At 47.1% G+C, this 23,816-nt stretch overlaps 1 protein-coding gene across 2 annotated transcripts in view; it reads left to right on the forward strand.

Moving 5' to 3' along the window:
• NBN (nibrin) overlaps positions 1–23,816 on the forward strand; it is a 443,605-nt gene that overhangs the window by 73,426 nt on the left and 346,363 nt on the right. For both annotated transcript variants that reach the window (XM_085605307.1, XM_085605308.1), the window contains one exon: positions 2,707–2,866. In XM_085605307.1, coding sequence (XP_085461433.1) covers positions 2,707–2,866 — 160 coding nt within the window. The remainder of the gene's footprint in view (positions 1–2,706; positions 2,867–23,816) is intronic.

The following is a 23,816-nucleotide window of genomic DNA, read 5'->3' on the forward strand; positions in this document are numbered from 1 at the left end:
AGTAACTAGCCACATTACTATATTGGAATAATTGATACTCAACAAAGAAGGAGATAAGAAACTTGTATCCAAACTGGAAACACTTTATTTAGTGGCAAACAATAGAAGTTCATGAGACACCACAGGTGAAAGGCTGAACTGGGCTGCATTCCTTTAGATATAGAGTGGGAGGAGGACATCTTTGTTAGGGCACACACAGCACCCAAACGTGCATCAGACAGAAAGGTGCTTGCAAAAGTGATATTATATTGGTACTGTACCCCCTATTTATCACACAAGTGGGATAGAGATGGGTCAGAATTTGCTGACAGGGCTGTGGGAACAGAGGCACACGGATGCAGATGCTGTGCCACTGCACAATTGAGCTGACTTACCGGGAGGATGTATTTAATGTTGTAGGTGAAATATATCTATCCCCTAATTTCTATCTTATACTTTACTGGGACTATCCAACAGATGAACATTCCCACTTCACATTCTAAAAGGCAGGTCAGTGGCACAAACAAGCCAAAAAGGCTTTGTGAGGGTACGGACAGGACCCCTTTGCTGAGGGAATGATGACGTAGATTATGATATCTCTTTGGGATGGAAAATATATCTTCTGCCATAAAACAGAAGTCCCACACACAGACTCTGCTCCATTTCTATCCTACCTGTCATCTAAATTCAGAGAACTATCATGGGTCAGATATCTAATACCACAGAAAATCATAGCACAGATGAAGGGTTGGCTCTCTAATGCAAAGAAACACCATAACGTCGAAGGGTGAACATTATCCATCAATGTAAGACACACTATGCTAAGGGTTATAAAGCACATCCTTTAATATTTTTCATCCTCATATACCCACCGGACAGTGGTTGTAGGTACAATAAATAATAAATATATCTTCATGAAAAAAACGGGAAAAATTTGATCAATAAAAACATATTTGAAATGTCTAAACTAGCCCAGGTCTTTCTACATGTCACTCAATGTTATTAGGCTAGTACAGTATGTACATATTTCCAATAAAGAGAAGAGCATCCCAATGCTTCATGAGTGTTTGCCGTCTTTGGTCATCTGTGGCTCCCCTTTATTCGATTTGGACTGTTTTTTGTCTTTTTGCTCATTAAATATTTCTTGATTTTTCAAATCGGTTTGGAAATTATGTTTTGTTTTCTAGATTTTAAAAAGACTTGGTAGTGCTTTAACATAACGTATTTCTCTGAGGAGTTGCCAGCTGTTTGTAAAGTTGCCACCAGACGGATATAACAGATATTCTCCTGATCTGTGTTGTATCCTAATGATATTAATAACCCAATTAATGACATACAAATTCAGTCAAAATTCATGTTTCACAAAAAGTTGTTCACACCCTCCCATCCCTATTACGTATATAACAATAATGCTCACTGATGCTTGAATAATGCATGAATAATCAGCCACGTACTGACACCCACTTTACTTCTGTGAGCCTGGTTTTAATAATTGCCGGAAAGCTATTGGAGGCTAAAAGTGGTAGAAAGTGACTTAGAGAAATTCTACACCCTGTTGGCTAGACTTCTGGACCACCAGGTGTTGTGTTTAGTATGCCAGCCGTCTTCAACCTTGACTCCGCATTTCCTTATCTAGCATGCACGTCCTTTGTTGTAGTAAGCATGAAGTGATCCAAAACTGCTCACATTGAGATTCACAGCAATGTGTGCCTGTTCTTAGTAAGGAATTTCCCATGGTGTTCATTCTTGATTCCTTCTAGGAAATCACTGATGGTCTGAGGTTCTTGATGAAGGAGGTGTAGGTACAGTGGAACCAGCAAACTAGTTTCACCCAGAAACAGCCACAGCTAGACCCCAGCCACCTGCCCACAGAGAGATCCTGCTATCCTGCCATTGACTACAGGTGGCTCTGGGGGATTCCTTTTCTTACTTCTAAGACTGGTTTGCATTACCGAGTAATGAGCCCAGCCCTTCCATACTCTACCCAGTGGTGGTTCAGATTGTTCTTTTCCTTACGAACGTCCTACCAATGAGCAGTCCACGTCAGCGAGCACTGTAAGGACTGAAGATGGATCCTACAAAACCTGCACGCAAACCCTCTTTGTAATTCAGGTCTTGCCTTTCTGCCTCTACTCACTACCTCATTTTCATTTTCCTCAGCCTGGACAGATAAACTGAACATATCACCTGCAGTCTCTCTAGATGAAGAAGGCCAATTAAGACTGCACACTCAAGCTCAGTAATAGTAACATTTAGGTAGTTATTTTGGAGATAATCCACTCTTTTTAGCAAGTGCCCTAGGCTTCCTTCCATGGCGCATGACCCATTTAATTTTGTAAAACCACTTAGGTGAAGTATTTATTTCTTGTAGTAAGAAGCATATTAGTACCATGGGTTTGAGAAACCTTGACGGACTCTTCATTTGGAAAATCATATTTTTAATAAACCATTGTAATTTTTGGATGACTGCTGTCCCAGTCATTCCTCTTGAATCTATGCATTGGTCTTCCTAGCTGCGTGAGGAATTCAGCTCTTCATGCTATATCATTGGTGCGTAATACCTATTCTCTCTCTCACTCAATCATGAGTCACTAAAATATATTAAAATTAGTGTTGAAATCCGTTCAAACAGTACCAGATACTCATATGCTAGAGCCAGGAACAAATAGTTTGTTCAAAACTACTTTAAGGAGCTGCATTAAAACTCATCATTTCTTCCTCTTGTAGGGTGGAATACGACCCTTTGATCACATGCTCCTCCTGTTTAGATGGTCCTGGGAAAGCAGCTTTAAGCCATGCTCTCCTTCAGTTAGGAGGGCATGCTGTGAATAACTGGACTGTGGAATGCACTCACCTTGTTATGAATTCTGTCAAGGTAACTATCAAGGTAAGTGGCTTTGACAAATCCTTTTCTAACAATTAATTCTATATTTAATGTAGTCTTTGTTTTCAGTAAAAACAGCTCATGAGTATGTGGCAGTACGGGTTTCTCTGTTTCTTTACATCTAGGAATTTTATTATTGGTACGCCTGACTGTATGTTGCGTACTTGTGTATGTGCGTAGCATTATGTGAGTGTGATTGTCTTTTAAAGAGGATACATTTCACGTTATTCCATCTTTAGGTCTCGCCTGACCCAGCGCATGCGCTGGTCTGGCGCGACTTTTTGTGAGGGCTCAAAAAAAATGCTTCCACTGTAGCCTAGAGCTACAGTGCATGTGCACGAGCACGCGCGCCTCACTTTTGCGGCCGCACGGACACTTTGATGTTTGTTCGCGATCTCTTTTTTTCCTCTTTATTACTTCTATGTAGTAATGGTGGCATCCGTGCACCGCCATTACTACAGAGCAGTAATAAACAGAAACAAGCATTGGCATAGCCAATAGGTCTCGCTTTTGGGACCTTATAAGTATTTAGTTATGCAACTGTTGCATGGCTAAACACTTGTAAGGTCCCAAAAGCGAGACCTATTGGCTATGCCAATGCTTGTTTTTATTTGTGATTAAACCAGTGAGATTTGTCGGAGGTGTGACTAGACACATGGTAAGACCAGCGGCTGTGCCTAACAGTTGTTGGGCATTAAAACGGATGTGCCTAGCTTACAATAAGCGTTACAACAAACAAATGATGGACGGAATGCTGACAATGCAGACATTCTCCCCCAGTCAAGAGATCTGGGTTAAATCCATCGTTCTTTTGCCCACTACGCCACCCCAGTTCAGACATGGCAATATGCAAATCAGTCTTGACCCTGTGCCTCATGGGAACAGTCCAGCCCGAACTGCCAAGCCATGTCTTCCCTGGACCGGAATCAAGCATCCTAGGACCGGTTTCTGGCTATCAGCCGTCATCAGCCAGGATAGCTTGACTCCAGTGGCGTAGTGAGCACGGGTCCCACGTCTGGGAATACCCATCCCACTTAGGGCAAAAAGCTTTATAACAAACAAATGATGGACGGAATGCTGACAATGCAGACATTCTCCCCCAGTCAAGAGATCTGGGTTAAATCCATCGTTCTTTTGCCCACTACGCCACCCCAGTTCAGACATGGCAATATGCAAATCAGTCTTGACCCTGTGCCTCATGGGAACAGTCCAGCCCGAACTGCCAAGCCATGTCTTCCCTGGACCGGAATCAAGCATCCTAGGACCGGTTTCTGGCTATCAGCCGTCATCAGCCAGGATAGCTTGACTCCAGTGGCGTAGTGAGCACGGGTCCCACGTCTGGGAATACCCATCCCACTTAGGGCAAAAAGCGTTACAACAAACAAATGATGGACGGAATGCTGACAATGCAGACATTCTCCCCCAGTCAAGAGATCTGGGTTAAATCCATCGTTCTTTTGCCCACTACGCCACCCCAGTTCAGACATGGTAATATGCAAATCAGTCTTGACCCTGTGCCTCATGGGAACAGTCCAGCCCGAACTGCCAAGCCATGTCTTCCCTGGACCGGAATCAAGCATCCTAGGACCGGTTTCTGGCTATCAGCCGTCATCAGCCAGGATAGCTTGACTCCAGTGGCGTAGTGAGCACGGGTCCCACGTCTGGGAATACCCATCCCACTTAGGGGAAAAAGCGTTACAACAAACAAATGATGGACGGAATGCTGACAATGCAGACATTCTCCCCCAGTCAAGAGATCTGGGTTAAATCCATCGTTCTTTTGCCCACTACGCCACCCCAGTTCAGACATGGCAATATGCAAATCAGTCTTGACCCTGTGCCTCATGGGAACAGTCCAGCCCGAACTGCCAAGCCATGTCTTCCCTGGACCGGAATCAAGCATCCTAGGACCGGTTTCTGGCTATCAGCCGTCATCAGCCAGGATAGCTTGACTCCAGTGGCGTAGTGAGCACGGGTCCCACGTCTGGGAATACCCATCCCACTTAGGGCAAAAAGCGTTACAACAAACAAATGATTGACGGAATGCTGACAATGCAGACATTCTCCCCCAGTCAAGAGATCTGGGTTAAATCCATCGTTCTTTTGCCCACTACGCCACCCCAGTTCAGACATGGCAATATGCAAATCAGTCTTGACCCTGTGCCTCATGGGAACAGTCCAGCCCGAACTGCCAAGCCATGTCTTCCCTGGACCGGAATCAAGCATCCTAGGACCGGTTTCTGGCTATCAGCCGTCATCAGCCAGGATAGCTTGACTCCAGTGGCGTAGTGAGCACGGGTCCCACGTCTGGGAATACCCATCCCACTTAGGGCAAAAAGCGTTACAACAAACAAATGATTGACGGAATGCTGACAATGCAGACATTCTCCCCCAGTCAAGAGATCTGGGTTAAATCCATCGTTCTTTTGCCCACTACGCCACCCCAGTTCAGACATGACAATATGCAAATCAGTCTTGACCCTGTGCCTCATGGGAACAGTCCAGCCCGAACTGCCAAGCCATGTCTTCCCTGGACCGGAATCAAGCATCCTAGGACCGGTTTCTGGCTATCAGCCGTCTTCAGCCAGGATAGCTTGACTCCAGTGGCGTAGTGAGCACGGGTCCCACGTCTGGGAATACCCATCCCACTTAGGGCAAAAAGCGTTACAACAAACAAATGATGGACGGAATGCTGACAATGCAGACATTCTCCCCCAGTCAAGAGATCTGGGTTAAATCCATCGTTCTTTTGCCCACTACGCCACCCCAGTTCAGACATGGCAATATGCAAATCAGTCTTGACCCTGTGCCTCATGGGAACAGTCCAGCCCGAACTGCCAAGCCATGTCTTCCCTGGACTGGAATCAAGCATCCTAGGACCGGTTTCTGGCTATCAGCCGTCATCAGCCAGGATAGCTTGACTCCAGTGGCGTAGTGAGCACGGGTCCCACGTCTGGGAATACCCATCCCACTTAGGGGAAAAAGCGTTACAACAAACAAATGATGGACGGAATGCTGACAATGCAGACATTCTCCCCCAGTCAAGAGATCTGGGTTAAATCCATCGTTCTTTTGCCCACTACGCCACCCCAGTTCAGACATGGCAATATGCAAATCAGTCTTGACCCTGTGCCTCATGGGAACAGTCCAGCCCGAACTGCCAAGCCATGTCTTCCCTGGACCGGAATCAAGCATCCTAGGACCGGTTTCTGGCTATCAGCCGTCATCAGCCAGGATAGCTTGACTCCAGTGGCGTAGTGAGCACGGGTCCCACGTCTGGGAATACCCATCACACTTAGGGCAAAAAGCGTTACAACAAACAAATGATGGACGGTATGCTGACAATGCAGACATTCTCCCCCAGTCAAGAGATCTGGGTTAAATCCATCGTTCTTTTGCCCACTACGCCACCCCAGTTCAGACATGGCAATATGCAAATCAGTCTTGACCCTGTGCCTCATGGGAACAGTCCAGCCCGAACTGCCAAGCCATGTCTTCCCTGGACCGGAATCAAGCATCCTAGGACCGGTTTCTGGCTATCAGCCGTCATCAGCCAGGATAGCTTGACTCCAGTGGCGTAGTGAGCACGGGTCCCACGTCTGGGAATACCCATCCCACTTAGGGCAAAAAGCGTTACAACAAACAAATGATGGACGGAATGCTGACAATGCAGACATTCTCCCCCAGTCAAGAGATCTGGGTTAAATCCATCGTTCTTTTGCCCACTACGCCATAAATGTGGTGAGGCTCTGATCCCTGCCAGAAGCCTCTCATCTAATTCTACCTCTGATTATTCCCTGAAGGTGCTCTGTGCCTGTCCCCGCTCTCGTCGTTTGGGGGGGGGGTGCGCTGCTCTGGTTTCTTGATGTGATTCCTGGGTGCAAGCTCTTTCTCTCTCTCTCTCTCTCTCTCTCTCTCTCTCTCTCTCTCTCCTTAGCTTGCATCTTTCCTCCACATCCCGTCTAGGTTCCCTCCTTCACTCTGAGCTATGCAATTTTCTTTTTGGTCGGACTTTGCCCTCCACTTCACTCTCTGTTGTTTCCTCTGGTACCTGAGCAAGTCCTGCAGCTCCACCCTCGTCATCGGTACCCAAGGACTCGGCCCTTCCCCACTCCCTATAACTATATCACTGCCTGGAACCACTACAAACCTCCCTGTCACTAGTGTGTGTCCACCTGGACCAGTGGGGGTGCATGTTATCAGCGCTGCTAGAGTTCTATGTGTCGGCAATGACGGACTGGGAGCTCTCGCACCAGACTGGGGTTGCGCTGTGACTGCCTGGGCCTGCTGGCCTGTTAGTCTCTTATGCCTGGGCTTAACCGCTCGTTGTTCAGTTGGGGGCCTGCCGACTTCTTCAACTGGCGGACTGGAGTAGCCTAATGCGGCAAGAGCACATCCATACCTGCATATGGTGGGGAAGGTTCTGACGCCTTGCTATCTGTATTGTAGGACTATCGATTTGGGCTTCCTCAAAGATGGCCCATCGTTCTAATAATGCCCCTCTCCTCTCTTTCTTTTGACCTGTGTATTTGATTTGTATGTGAGTTCTCATGTAATCAACTGCGCTAGTGTCAAAAGTTCCCTTCTTTGGCCAGGGAAATGTGTGTACCTTCATGCGTGTGTGCCATTCTTGACAAACCTTATTACGTCTTTTAGCCTGTGTAGGGAAGCTGGTTTGCATGTACTTTAATGGAAAATCCATGATAAGTTTGGTAGTTCTAGAGGATAAGACACATTAACTTCTTTTAAGGGAATCTTTGGTTTTGACCTAATCATGGGGAAAATATACACGGGGTTACTGCTTCTAATTACGTGCAGATGTATCTACAATTCAACATAGACATTTTAAACACACAAATAACAGCGCATATGAAGGGTTGCAACTAACGAAAAGTGCAATTTGTCAATAAAATAGTATCTAAACGATGTTGACTCCTAGCGTCAAATGTGTTTTGTGAGAAATAGCTGCATCTTCACATGAAACATTGGTTCATCAACAAAAACACAATACTTAAGACAAGACACGGTTTGGAGTAATTACCAGCACCACAACATCAGACATATACCTTGCATCAATAATCTCACCCTGTATCACACTCAGGTGCAAAGTGTACCATCTGTATCATGCCCAGCAGTCCAAGCGACCAACACCGAAAAAAACTGACAGAGAAACAATTATGACTATGTTAAAAACTCCTTAGCCCGCTCTTAGCACATGCTATCCTGTGACATGAAGAAGCTCTGCGTGGTACAAGGGACTAAGTACGCCTGATAGTCTGTCAATATCAGCTCCAAAATAAAGATAATAGCAATAGTTCACAGAAATAAAGGAATAACTCGGGAACCACAGGCCCCTCTTGGCCGAACACAAGTTGCACCTAATCTCCCAGGTCCAAATCTTTTCCCTAAATGTCCAAATCGCAACCTGTATCACACCCAGTGGGCAAGCTTACAATTTGTGTCATGCCCAGAGGTTCAAGAATACCAGCTGTGTCACGCCGAGCAGAAAAAGCGTGCCATCTGTGTTACGCCCAGTGGTCCAAGCAACCAACACCTCCCACTTCTTTCAGATACCAACGATGCAGTCTTTTACCCTCTGTGGCGGCTACTTCAGGACGGACCTACCCCTCGCATTCAGCAGAACTTCCAATCAATTGCTGTGTCTGCTCACCTTTCTTGTTGTGTAAATGTAAATCCATCCGGAAGGGGTCCCCTTCCTTTGGCTGCAGTCGGGTTCGAGGTACCAATCACCTCCTATCTGGCTCGCCAAAATGTTGCTTGAACATGAAATACCTTGAAAAAACAAGCGGCATGAGGCGTTTAGCAAAATGGGAACAATTTGTTTAATCAAACATTGCTTCCCGGAGCACAGTCACAGGCATAGGGGGTGAGGACTGTCTCTGTTTTATATTCGATCTAACAGATTTTATACAGTTCATTGAATGCAATAAAATAGTTCCAGCAATCCTTTTGTCGTAAAAAATGTGACCCTCTGTCTTTGGAGCCATAAATTAATGTAGTGACTGAGGAATCCAGGTGGGCCTCAACCTTGTGTGAACACAATGAACCTGTGGATAATGTGTCTAGATGTCCAGCATGGGGAGCCCGTGATCACAGCGTGTACTGTGTGTGCCCTGTTTGGCTACGTGTTCCTTACTTCATGTGGCATCTGACTTCATGGCATTTTGGGAACACGCCCACGCCTCCAGCCATATGTGCTTTGCAGGGGCCAATCTCCCTGGACCATTCTGGTGTCACTGCGCCTATCAGTGGGATTGATCTGAGATTTCCTGTTTGCATGTTTGTATACCAGCTACGTGCCACCCCAACTGTGATCTGTCAAACAGTGACCTTGGGCCTGGGTCCCATGGCCTGCCTAACTAAGTATTTGTGAGTCGAAGTTGACTTGGAGTTCACAGCGGGCAAATTGGTCAATAAAGATGTAATTTAGTTTTTATACATGATGGGGCCATGTTCCACGTTCTAGATTTCCTGGGAACCCCTGGTCATTGAACCATTGGTTCCTGTTTGAAAGTGTAGAGGGGAGGAATATCTTGACTACTTAGATTTACAATTCGAATAAACCATGACTCCGAAGAATCACAGACTCTAGGTTCTCAATTTAGTTAGTTTATTATAAAGCTAAGAACAATTGGACATACAAACACCTCAGAAAGAGGGTGTAGAAATATATGGGAACTTATACAAAGCCAAACCTACGGGCAAAGTTCAATCTATGAAGCATACAAAGAATGAAGAGTTCTAAAATCAGGACGCAGATGATAACTGCGCCAACATCAAGAGTGTTCTTCATTTGGTGTTTGTAAGTAAAAAGCATTAGTCTATCCCTACACTACAACTAAAATGACATCCCTACTTAACATTTTCCCAGGCAAGTTCAGGAGAAGGTGTCAGGGCATGAAGACTTCCTAAGAAGTGCACTCAGGTTGAATGGGTCGTAGCTAAGGGTGGGCGTAGTTCGCGAAGTAGCACTTCGCGAAGCTACGCAAAGTGAAGTTCGCACTACGCGAGCTACGCGTAGCACTTCGCGAACTGCGAAGTAACATGTTCGCACTGTGCAAGATGTTGTTTTCAATGATTGCACAGTGCGGACAAGCAACCGGCACTGTGCAATCATTGAAAATGGCATCTTGCACAGTGCGAGCTGTAGTTTTCTGCTGCTCGAGTAGATTTTTACTCGAGCTGCAGCTTTCTCAACGCAAACTGGTAGTTTCTCATCGCGAGCGGTCGCGAGCATACGCGACCCCTCGCAATGAGAAACCTGACCTTCTCGCGTTGGGAATCTCGCCGGGAGGTTTATTTTCCATGCTCGCGATCGCGAACAAGGAAAAAGTCTCGCCAGGATGTCATTTTGCTTGCTCGCGGTCGCCAACTTGACGTTGAGGACCGCGAGCAAGCAAAAAATGACCGCAGCACTACGCAACACTACGCTACGCGTGTTCGCACTGTGCTACGTGCAGTTCGCGTAGCGCGAAGTAGCGCGAACTTCGCAAACTACGCGAGCGTAGCGTAGTGCTTCGCCCAGGCCTAGTCGTAGCATAAAGCTACAGAGCTCATTCTAAGAAGCTGCTGCTCTCTCCTTAAGATCTCCCCTCCTAACACAACCCCTGGGGCACTGTCCCTAATTCCAGCATCAAAATCTTAGGACATACCCATCCTTGCATCAGGTGATCACGTCATCCAGCTGGACACCTCCTCGTAGGTAGCTTTCCAGTCAGTTTCGATCCACCCAGCCTTTGGCTTGATGACCTTGATTCCCAGGCCTTCTCCAGTGAGAAGGAACACCGGCCTGTATTATCAGCATCTTTTTTTTAAATGTATCTTCTCCTCTCTAAGCCTAACCCCTAAAACAAAAGCGTTATTCTAACTAACAAGATGCACTTCTCCATCTGCAACAGAAACGTGAGAAAGGGAAGATTCTGCATACACATGAGTATTGCGAACATCTCAAATTGAGAGCCAGGGAATTACACATAAGTTTTCCAAAATTGGCTAACATAAGAATCAACAAGAACTTTGTTTAACACTCTTCTACATAGACAATATTACTGTGCACGTTTTAATAAATACATTACATGTCAGTGCATTAGACTCTCGTTAGTTACTAATAAACAGTGTTAAACTTCACCATTTGAAGCACAATTACAACATTACTTTTTCCACGTTATGCAAAGCGGACTCAGAGTTTGCAAGAGTGGCATTATTTTTTGTTACATCCCTAGAATGTACCATAATCTGTGGAGCCAGCCTAGGTACGTGGAAGTTGGTTGCGTCCCCCAGTGTGAATAGATATTTTGAAGCGCGGCACCCAGGGCCAGTTCCATCTGCGTGATTTTAGTGGGAATGTTAAGGTGTTAGGCAATCTCAAGACTGTGTATGCTAGAAACCTTGGGATCTATGTATCAAATTGCTGATCTACTTCATCTAAAATCCTGGTCCTGTAAGAGGTCAAGACAGAGCAGTCCTAAAGCAGATTTAAGAGGGTACCATCTGCACCACATCCGCGCCAGCAAGTTGGACTGCGATCCGGGTTTCCCCTATTAAGGTGCACCGGTGTTAGGTACCAATAAATGGCTATTTTGGTGGCGGTTTCTGTACTGGCCGTGTTGCGCGCCGTGTGTTTGGCCCTGTATTAAATATCTCCTCACACCTTACCCAATAGGTCCCTCCCTACTTCTTTTGCCCACCTCTTTTGGCTGGGTGTAGGTTGCAAGGGAGCTGGCTGGCAGAGCATGGCATAAAGTTCGGAAATCAATCATTTATCGGTATTTTTCGTGACCAACCACTTCTCATATTTCGTTAATCGGCGACTAACTAGTGGAAGTGTAGTGGGGTGAAGCAACCAGTGGCTTATCTGCAAATAACATAATCTTTCCGACTCTGGTAGTGTGTACTGTTGTCTTAGTTGTACAAACGGAATAATGCCTTCCACATCAAACATATGCCCTGCAGGGTGTAGCATGCCACGCTTTGAATGCTTTACTTTCCAGACCCGGGGAAAAATCCCCATTCTTGAATAGAGGCGTCATGGGAAGGAGAATGTAGTGAGCTCCCTTATAGTGGCCTCCCCATCCCATACCTCCATCACTGTCTTTGTAATGGGAGACTTCTGTAGGCTCCGCGGCCTATCTAGTTTCTTCAAAAAGGAAAGGGTACCTTCCATAGGGGGGAGCCTCGCTATCGCCCCGTCTTGGAATAGCTAGTGTTTTTCTGACTTATCACTATTTCATTCTACCAGGTATCGCATCTGAGCCGAACGAAAATAGTCTACAAAGTTTGGGATCCCCAACCCTCCGTCATTTGGACTCAGATACCCCAGCTCCCATCACATGCGTGGCCGACTTCCCGCCCATATAAATTAGAGTTTACCTTTTTGTAGGAAAGCGAGAGTTCCTCGGGGGGGGGGATGGGGAGACCGGTAGTGTCTGAAACAGGTATAGAGCTTTAAATAAAATTGCAAATTCTTTGGCTGCGATTCACCCCAAGAGCAACTGGTAGCGGCGTTTCCAATTGTTTAAGTTTTCTCTAATTTGTCGGGACAACACGGCATAGTACAGACCGCATGCGTAATTGTTGGGGCCAGTTCAATCCCCAGGTATTGGATAGAGTCAGCAACCTGGGTCACTAGGAAGCAGTTCCCCATTGCCGTCAGGCCTTCATGTGCCCTGGATAGATCGAGGGCCTATGATTTGCCAACGTTTATCTTGAAGCCAGAAGCCAGACCAAAGGTTTCTAACTCCTCTTGAAAAGCTGTAAGCGACGTCTCCAGGGCCTCAAGAGATGCTAGTATATTGTTGGCTTAAAGGCTAAGTGTATGCTCCTCCCCTCCAAATTGAATACCTTTAATGCCTGGGTTGTCTCTAATCCGCTGAGCCAGTGGTTCAACATACAAGGCGAACCAAAGGGGTTACAAAGGGCACCCCTGTCTGGTCCCCCACTAGATAGAAAAGGGACGAGAGCAGCTGCCATTTCCCCTGACTGTAGCTGTAGGGAAGCTATAGCAACTCGCCACCCAAGCCCAAAATCGATCGCCCATGCCAAAGTGTGACAACGTCTGTTCCAAGTATCCCCAATTGACCCAATCGAATGCCTTCTCAGCGTCGACCATCAACAAGAGTGCATCTAGATCTGTGTGGTGGGCCTTATCGATTAAATGAAGGATCAGTTTTGTATTGTCGCTGCTTTGGCGGTTTTTAATAAATCCTGCTTGATCCGGGTCTATGATAGGCGGCATCAGAGGTCCTAGTCTTGCTGCAAGAAAACTTGTGAATTACTTTAAGTCCACATTTAAAAGGGATATAGGGCGATATGAACAGCAAAAATCTGTATTCCAGGCTTGGGTAGTACCACAACAGCCGCCGTTAGCATCTTGGAGGGGACCGAGCCCAGGCCCCTAAAGGAATTGAATAGTCTAGTTAGAATGGGAGCTGATAGCTGGCAGAATGTTTCAAAAAGCCTGCAGAGAACCCATCTGAACCCAGAGACATGAGAGGCTTGATGCGAGATATCGCCGCGATAACCTCTTTGATTTGTATGGGAGCGTCAAGTGAGTTAGCTTGATCTGTGGTTATTCTGGGGGTATTTTGTCCGTCTAAATATGTTGCTATGTGTTGATCTGTTAAGGCTTCCCCCTTATACAGTTCTGCATAAAAGTCCTGAATTTCTTGTGATATGGGTTCGTCTTCTGTCAGTTCCTCCCCCGTGCCCTGTAGAGATAGGATTTTTGTTTGCTGTCATCTGGCTCTCAGTGTACTTGCTAGGAGGCCTCCTGTCTTGTCTCCTCCTATGTAATAAGAATGTTTTAGTCGTAGCACAGGGTATTCAGCCCTATCCAAGTCGAGACCTGCTAATTGTGCTCTTGCCGCTCGCAACTGGCGCCAAACCCTGGGTTCCCCAGTACGCCTGTGCACCCTCTCTAGTTCTTTAACCTGTGCCTTCAACAGTTCCCTCTTTTCTTAACACATTTTGTTGTCTGCTGCAGATATTGCTATAAGTTCAGCTCTCACCACTGCCTTCAGCGCCTCCCACAATGTAGCGACAGAGGTATCTGGGGTATCATTTATGTCTAAGTAATCTTGTATACTGTTTGTGAGTTGTTGTGTCACTAATAGTTTATGTAGCATGCTTTCTCTCAACCGTCAGGTCCCGAAGTGTTTCTTTTGGGGCGGCCGTTGTAGTATGAGGGGCACTGTGTCATGGACTGAGAGTGCCACCGGTTCTATTTCAACATCTCTCACAGCACTGCTTACTTCTTTCGTACCCAATAGATAGTCAAGGCGTGCCGATGTTTTATGCGCGTGGGAGAAAAAGGAGTATTGGGTTGATTAGGGATGTGCTGCTCGCCACAGATCCACTAATCCCATTTTCTGTAGCCATTTACCCCCTCCCAATGACAGCACCCCAGTCTGGGTAAAGCGACTGCTTGATCTATCTTGGTCCGCCTCTAAGACTGTGTTCAGATCTCCCCCCCACCAGTGTCATGCAAGTTTGTGTGGTAATAACATCTGATAACGCTGTCTGCAAAAACCGCTCTTGTCTTGAGTTTGTTGCGTATATAGACCCAATCACAATGGAATGGCCCCCTACACGAAGTGTGTAAGCAAGTAGTCTACCTCTTATTTCCACAACCTTGCAACCTACCTCCCCTCTGAAGCGCTTAGCAATCAAGATAGCAACTCCAGCTTTCTTATCTTGGGTAGAAGAGAAAAATTGTTGGGGGAAGGCACGCGACCGTAGGTGGTGCCAATCTTAAGATAAATGATGGGTTTCCTGGAGAAGGCAAACATCTGTTTTAGGATTTTCTAAGTATGAGAAATAGCACGCCTCTTTATGGGGTTGTTGAGGCCATTCACATTGAGAGTGAGGACCTTTATTGTTTGATTTGACATGTTAGATGTAGTTGTGTATAGCTATGCTGAATTGTCTTTGGGCCGCATCTATTGCATCCCCCTTCCTCGTCCCTTGTGTTGACTGTATTGTACCTCTGATAGCTTATGGCCATAAGTACCGGTCCCCAACCAATCCAACCCCAACTGGAAAAGAAAGACAACCCCATTCAGTCCAGGACCCTTAGGGCGAGTCCACTTGTCTCTGGAAAACAAGTTAGTTGGGTGCATACTGTATCATACGAATCCCCCCCCCCCTGCTCCCTCGGATCCCCGCCGCCGTCCACCAGGCCCAGCTATGTACACTTCTCTGTCCCCTGGACTTTCAGATGCCGTCTTTGGAGAGTTTCTCATTAGACAGTGTCTCCAGAGCTGCCTGTCTCACCAGTGCAATCATTGCGGGGTCTGGTTTTGCCTTATTCTCCAGGATACGACCCCCTCTGACCCGTTGCCATTGTGCTCGAGGCGCCGCAGACCACCTTTCTCTGAATCTTCATTCTGTGGGTGGCCGATGCCCAGGACACTACACGTCTCCTTAAGTGAGCAAAGTTGATGGAGCTTGCCTTCCCATCTAAAGATAAGTCTAAAGGGGTGACCCCATGAATACGCAATCCCTGAGTTGCACAGGTGTGATGTTGCAGGTCATAAGTCTCTTCTTTTCTGCAGGGTTATCATGGCCAAATCCTGATAGCGAGCAATAGAATATCCCTGGTAAGTTAGTGGCTGTCTATCCTTAGCTTTACGTAGAATATGTTCTTTTAATTGAAAGTCTGATAGGTAGGCCAAGATGTCTGAAGGTGGAGCAGGTGAGCATCTCTGGAGGCCCCCCTGTGTGTACGGTCTATTTTAATTTCAAATTCAGAAGGGACTTCCAAAATTAATCTAAAGAGATCTTGTAGTTAAAGAGAAATGTCCGACCCCTCTGCCTGGGACGGAATCCCTTTGACACAAATATTGTTCCTTCAAAATCGATTTTAAAGGTCCCCTGTGTGTCCTTGGAGATCAATTTGCTGAGCTCGTAGCCGTATGACCTCCTTTTGGAGCTGCTCCTCCTCTTTTTGCGGGACAGATTGTGGTTTTCGATGCTTGCCACGCGGTCTAAAATCGCATCGACATCCTTTTGTATCTCTTTCAGTTCCTTGGAGAACTCCCCTTTGAGGGCCTCTAAGCATGGTGAATAGTGCTTCCAGGAAGGAGCATATGACAGGCTCCTCAGCAGGGTCTGTTTCCTGCCCCATTTGAGTGGTAGGCGATACCTGGCCTTCACCTCCAGTGGCCGTTGGGAGCTTGGTCGGTATGTCCTTTTACGTTCCCATCCTTCTTCCCCCTCAATAAAGAATTGACTGGTTGAGATTTATGGGTCTGCAGTGAGGTTGCCTAAGTCACTGCTGTTTGAATGCAGGGTTCCAATGAGGAGAATGTCCAGGTCCAAAGGTGCGCAAGTCACCTGTGGGTAGATTCTCTGCGCTCTCGCCAATTGTTGTTAACCAAATCTCTCCGCGGTGACTGCGGCTCCTGGGCCTCAGGATTCAAAGTAGCCTCGCTGTCTAAATGTGTCTTTTCACTCTATGGCTCTGTCTCATCTGTTCTTTTCACTTGCATGCCCCGCTTATCGAACCCCCACATTTAGGTACCTGCTCCTGAGTGTCCCCAGGCTCCCATCTACGTATTCTTTACTGTGCTGGCTCCCAAGTCTTTCTTTCCGCTATTAGGTGGGCGATGACCCCTAGCTTTGTGCGTTTAGAGCTGTCCAAGCTCGGGGGTGAAGGGTGGCAAGGCCCGCTCTCAGCAAGCCGCAAGCGTCTCTTGTGGTGGTACCTTGCCTCTCTTCCCTCCTCCCTTGCAAGTCTACTCAACCTCTTTGATGGTGTGTGCATTTGTTCTTCTCTTCCCCATCAGTTCACTTTTAGTTTTGGGGGCCTAAGAGTCCCTTATTTCTTCAGTGCGATTTGCGCAGAGGTAGGCCAGTATATGGAGCCGCAGCCGTTATGGCTGGGTTTGCGTGGAGGAGCTTTGCGGACCAGGTGTCGCTCCGTGGGCCCCACGTTCTCGGAATTGCCTCCTGGGGTTCTTATCAAGGGCAGGGCTGCGCTATGTGTGGGATTCATCACGGATGCGGCCTTGCGCTATATCATCCCCGGGCTCTTGGCTGTGTCAAAGAGCCTCACCTGTTTCTACTGTGGAAGCCCATCACAGCTTCAGTGCTCTGCTCCTGCCGTTACCAGTTATTGAGCCTCACTTCTTGTAATAATTGAAGTATGGGTGATAAGACCAGTTTGATTTACATGTATGTTTATTGAAGAGTTGGTAAATCAGGAATCACAGGATAACAACTGATGTAAGATAGATCTCCAATTCAGAGCCCCACCAGGAGCAGCTCCCTTGCTGCTCAGCCCATCCTCTCAACTGCCACTCCACACACAGTCATACCAGCATTCTATGATCTCACCACGCATACCAACATTCCAAGAACATCCACACTGGCTGAGCAGCAAGGTAGGGAATCAGGAAAGGTGCAATACACAATACCTGCATACTACACACCTTCCCCCTTTAATAAAGAAAAACAAAAGAATTATAAAAACAGTAAGCATAGTAAAAGCATATCCAAATATAGTAGTAAAACATTACATTAACGAACAAAACAAAACTAGAATATGCAATCCCTCCAAAAAGGAAAATATGCAATCAATCCCAATAGTGAACGCATTAAAACAATTAACTACTCCACCTCTTCCTCCTTTACAAGCAAACTAAGAAAGGACGTAATGCCCATTCCGCATAACAAACCAAAAACATGGGAACACTGCCCATTATGGACTTCAAAAAAAAAAAAAATAATAATGTATGGACACACTGCCCATTGCGCATTGAAATTAAATATGGGTCCAGTGCCCATTGCGCATAAACCAAATATGGGTCCACAGCCCACTGCGCATAAACCAAAAATGGATCAACTGCCCATTGCGCCTAAACCAAAGATGGGTCCACCGCCCATTGTGCATAAACCAAATATGGATCCACTGCCCACTGCACATAAACCAAAGATGGGTCCACTGCCCATTGCACATAAACCAAAGATGGGTCCACTGCCCATTGCGCATAAACAAATATGGGTCAACAGCCCATTGCACATAAACTAAAGATGGGTCCACTGCCCATTGCGCATAAACTACATATGGGTCCACTGCCCATCGCGCCTAAACAAATATGGGAACACTACCCAAAATACAGGTACACTGGCTATAGTGCATAACATAATAAAATATGAATGCTGTCCATTGCCCACTTCAAACTTATGCAACAAATAGAGGTAACTACCAATCCACACAGCTAAATAACAATATAAAAGGTAGCGAGATTGTAACACACATGCTAGGCACAAAGAAAACCATATAGGGTAGAATCAGTGTAAATCATTTTGTGAGATCATTCTATGATCTCACCACGCATACCAACATTCCAAGAACATCCACACTGGCTGAGCAGCAAGGTAGGGAATCAGGAAAGGTGCAATACACAATACCTGCATACTACACTTCTCTTGCCCCAATAATGTTCAGGGGCCCAGTTTCATGTATCCCACATGGAGGCCAAGCGGTACATGCAGCGGTTGCGTCCTGCTCAAAGTCCAACTGCAGCAGCTTTTTCTGCCTTGCCTGCTGCAGCACTAAGTGGGCCGGGCATATCTGGCCCCAGGCCCCAATCTGGTGTCTTTCCTCCCCTCGCGTGCGGCCCCCATCGCTGGGCGCTCACCCCTCCAAGTGCCCCTTGCTGCGGGCCAGGCCAGCCCTGCAGGCCAAGTATTGAGCAGAGCAAGCACGCACACCGAGGTCTTCAGTTCCCCCTGCTCACCTCGGCCTTGTCTCATGTGGGCAGGTCAGGTCTTCCGGCGTCAGACCTCTTGCTGTTCCGGGGGACTCACTTCAGGGAGCCAGAGACTCCTACTTCAGCGTCCTTCTTCACACAGGCTCCAATGCTCATTTGCCCCCGTCCTGGGCGCAGAGGAAGGCGATGTATTTGGGCACGGCCCGAGCCACGCCGCAAGGCCTCCGTTCCACCCTAGCCTCCCTCTGTGCCCCGGTTGCATACCTTCACTTCAGGGTCACGTTGACGGGATCTTCTCTTTCCTCTCCGCGACTTGCTGGTTCCCCTCGTCAACTGTTCTCCAGGGCAGCCGTCATTGGGTTTCGCTTTTTGGGTGCTCGGCTTCCATTCTGGGAATCAGAGCTCTACTCTAGGAAGCGGCCGTCATCTTGCGTTCCGGGATCCACTGCTTTTCAGGCGATAATCCCCAGCCTAACAAGCTGTATGCCCTTCAATGTTGCCTCTGGGAGTCGCACTATTGCCCCTCGCAGGTATGGGGCAATTTGAGCGGTAAGAGTGGCGGCTGGTGTTTCGGCAGGCAGACGGGAGTGGGGAGACGAACACAATCTTACCCGGTCACCATCTTGGTCACGCCCCCCTTGTCCATCTTTTTAAAGATACAAGTATTGTAGTTGTGGATTGGGGTCAAGTGTCTAGTTCCTGTTGAGTATCAGAGTGTCGCTGCAGGAGTTATGTTATGTTATCCGCCATTTGTAGCGCGCACGGATACTCAGAAGTTTTCCGGCGCGAAAGCCAGTTCAAAGGAGACAGGGAGGTGTGGACCGCGGCTGGATGATTAGTTAAAAAGCAGGGTTTTTAGCTGCTTCTGAAACAGCCTAAGGTCGTGGATGTTCCGAAGCTCGAAGGGCAGGGTATGCCAGGCCTTGGCCGCCATGACAGAGAGGGAGCTACCGCCCGTTCTAACAGCAAGGCATTGCCCCGCGGAGCGGAGGTGTCTGTGTGGCACATAGCAATCAAAGCGACTCCTGAGATACATGGGCCCTGATTTGTAGAGGGCACCGTGGGCGATGGTGAGAGCCTTAAACAAAACACGCTGACCCACCGGGAGCCAATGCAAATCCCGGAGAGATTGCTTAATGCTGGACCTACCAGGAATACCCAGTAGCGTTCTAGCAGCCGCATTCTGAATGGTCTGTAACTTTTTTATCTGGTAACCAGGAAGACCGATGTAAAGGGCATTGGCGTAGTCTAACCGCGAGAGAATGAGAGCTCGAATCACCATTTCTTTACTTGCTTTAGGCACTAGTGGCAGAAGTTTCTTAAGGAGTTTCAATGTGCTGAAGCACACTCCAGCCAATTTCTTAATCTGCGGTAGGAATCTGAGGTCCTCACTGAACCAGAACCCCAGATTTTTTTACTGGGCTTCCCATAGACTGAGGCATAGGGTAACCCTCAGGCCAAAGGTCATCCCTAAAATGCGGGGGGAAAGACCCATAGAGGAGTACCTCATACTTATCCTCATTGCATTTGAGTTGGGCCAGGGCTAACCATTTAAAAACTGCAGCCAGACAGTTATTTGCTAAATCAGGGGATGAATCATTTTTCTTCCACTTGAAGAGAACCTGGGTATCATCAGCATACGCTATGATTTTAGCACCCAGCTCTTCCGCCAGATGGATTAGCAGCATCACATAAACGTTAAAAAGAAGAGGACTCAAGGTTGAGCCCTGAGGGAATTCCGTGGTCAGACTTCTCGGTGTGGAAGAGAATGGAGGCAGCCACACTTGCTGTGTTCTATTTTCCAAGAAGTATTCGATCCAATCCCACACCAAGCCAGAAATTCAGTTACATCTATGTTCTCTGGAGTGTTGGTGTTTTGCCGTGTCTGACTTGGTCAATGTTATGAAGTGGAACCTCTCTCCAACTATCCAACCACTCCCATGCCTTTGTAGGATCAGTTAAAATTCATGTCTTACCATCTGCCACTATTCTTAATTTAGGCAGGAAGAGCCTGAAGTACATTATCCCACGTTGTTGTAAGGCTTTCTTAACTTCCAAAAAGCTACGTTGCAGTTTTTGAACCTTTAACCTGAAGTCGGGAAAAAAGTAACAGTGCCATTGTCATAGGTAATTGGAGGAGCACTGTGAGCTGTCTGCAAGATTACATCACAGTTCCTATAGTTAAATATACGCGCTATCAGGGAACTGGGAGGTACACCTGGTTTAGGCGGTGTGCCAGGGATTCGGTGGGCCCGTTCAACTGAGGAATAATTTGAAAGGCCCAAAGGTTGCATTACATTGAGTATAAGGTCCTCGACAAAAGGTCCACTGCTGGTCCATCTGATCTCTCCAGGACACCAATAATACGAAGATTGTTGCACCTTGATTAGCCTTCAAAGTTCTCCACTCGATCCTCCAAGGTTCGGGTCCTCACATGTAGATCTTTGACTTGGGACTTCAGGGTTGAGTTTTATGTCTGCAGGGCGGCAAGTGAGTCCTCCACTTCTTACATCTTGGCCCTCAATTTTTGGAGATCTGCTCTAACCAACATAACCTCCGTACTCACTATATCAATATTATGCTCCAAAGGAGTGCAAACTTCCTGTATTGCTTTCCTAATGTCATGTAGTGTTAGTGATTCTCCCTCTGGGGACGTTGGATCGGTCTTAATCCCTTGGGTCTCGGTTGAGGAGGCAATGTCTTTAGGCACAGCGCATTTGTCAAGTTTGGTTTTGTGTGTATAGCGGCTCCCTTTGCCACCACTCTTGGCTACGTGAGGTATGACAGCTGTGGGCAGACACAGTGTAATGTGATGGTTGCAGCCAGGGGAAGGGGGGCGGGGGGATTTGTTACAGTAGTCGACGCCACCTGCAGTGGGTAGCTAGTAGTGCACTGCGGCCTGTCGGGATTCACGCACTCCACCTCCCTTGGGTCCACAAGGCTGGTGATTGCAAAAGGCTATGAACTGGTAGAAAAATATGCAGTTACAGAGGAAGGTCACTTTTAAGGTTCCCCAAAATTGAAGGGAGATGGCAGTCCAGTGTCAAACAAGTCACTTAGTGGGCCAGGAGACAGTGGATGACAGTAACGGGGTAGAGCGCTGAGGTCTAGGCAGTCGATGTGACTCAGCCGCCTCGTCTGGCTGTCAACAGTGACTTACTAGCCCACTGGCCCACCACAACGTCCTCAACATCACAGGCACTTCTCTCAGTTTGGTCTGGATGTTTGTGCAGCACTACGGGCCGCATATCCAAGTTTGGGGGAGTGCTGCAATAGTGCAGGACCTCAGGTCACAGCGCATAAGTACCTGTCAGTTAATCGCCACACCTGGAAATGCAGTTAAGGGTTGTTAGGAGTAGCCAGATCACATCCACAGAGCCTGGTGGTTAGCCCGCTGTCATCAGGGAGCGCCGGGCAGTGTTAAGATAATGCGAGCAGTGATTGGCCCAGGGATCTGAGAGAGGACTGCTCGCCCAGCATCTCTGTAGGTATCACAGCTGGAGATCCAAGCAGCGCGGTCGAGGCTGTTGCCGAGTCAAGGGCAGGGTTAGAGACGGAGGAAGCACCACTTTTAGCGGGAGCGTTGGGAAGCCACAGCAGAAGGAGAGCGGTGAACACCTCAGGGATTAGAGAAAGGCTTGACCACACAGCGCATCTGCAGGTATTGTGGCCGGGGTAGCAAACAGCGCACCAGCAGCTGTGGCCGAGTCGGGGGTGCGGGTAGAACTAATAAAAGTATTACTTGCAGCAAGTGTGTGTAGCCGGCGTTAGTGTGAACAGCCACACGACATTGGAGCACTGCAGTCGTCCGGGCTCCATGACAGGCCTGGCTGGATTTACCGGCCCTTACTCCTTCCCCTCTGTCACTATTAATCAATCAGTACGCCGCAGAGCAGGGGGATTAATGCATGCTATTGCCAGTTACTCCCCTGGTAGTGGAGAAAGGAATTCACTCTGATGTTGCCCCAACTCCCACTCAGTTTCCGCTGCTGGTCACACACTAGAGGCCGCAACTGCGTCTCGCCTAGTAGGCTTCATGTCGATGTGCCGTACAGAGGTGTCACAGGATGTCCAAAACAGCTCTCCGGGCTTCTTTTACGGCATAGTCTCTGATTTTGGGTACGGATTAATGTGGCAGATTATTAGCGATTTAGCCGGTGGATGGGGAGAGCTGCTTTAGGAAGTGGACATCTTACTCAGTGGATGCCCACACCTCCCTGACACCTGCCAACATTTGACTGCAATAGTACACAACTATGATTGACATGACTGTATTACATCACTACCAAGCTAAATAACTGGAAATAGATCAGAACATAGCTGCCCAAAATGTGCCTTAGCAGCCACCTTTTCACTTTTAATTTTTTACTGCCCTACATCTATTTGTCACTGTCAGTCACTATTATCTGTTTTTGAGACTATAATCGGTGTTGCAATAACATCCCATTGTACCACAGTACAGATTAGCCTAAATAAAGATGTTCCACCCCAATCTCACGTTTGAATGTGTAACTGTTGGCATGGCCTGTATTAATATATAAAGGCAATAGAAGGATGATACTCCTGTCATCACAGACCAGTAGAAGTTTAAACTATTTTCTACCTGTTGATGCTTTTGGGTTTTGACCAACTGCAAAAAAGAGCCCATAGCAGCACTTTTTCCCAATAATTTTGGTCACTGATGACTAATTTCTGTAGGTCATGTTTTTTAAGGTTTGGCTGAGCGTTTTGACTGCCTATCAGTCTTTGATGGTACAAATTAGTTTGTATTCTTTTGATTATGGGGAGTGATTGAACTGATAGCATTGCTATAAATAAATCTGAGACACTAGTGGGTCAAAGCTTCACTTAAAAATCTAAGGCAGGTAACTATGGGTATAAGTTTGTTGACCACACTGCAGGTGGAAGTATTGCCAAGTGCACCAATCTCAGGAAATGTGATGGCAAATGTGCTTTTCATGAGGATATGACCATATCCCTCTTAGAGGATTCAAATGGTTGTATTAGATCAATAGCAGTCGTATTGAAGAGTACTTCTATTATGCATTGAGGGCTGTGAGAGTGATTTGGTCCTAACGCCTTGCCACACTTGTGCCGTGTTCTGTTGATGATTGTTTTAGCTCTAACATAGACTCCTGGAAGCTTTTGTGGACCATGTTCAGAAGAGTAGTATTCCAGCCACTATGCTTTTTATCCAATCTTTCTTCCATTTGTAAGAG

Source organism: Triturus cristatus, chromosome 5_1, assembly GCF_964204655.1.
Source record: "Triturus cristatus chromosome 5_1, aTriCri1.1, whole genome shotgun sequence".
NCBI lineage: Eukaryota > Metazoa > Chordata > Amphibia > Caudata > Salamandridae > Triturus > Triturus cristatus.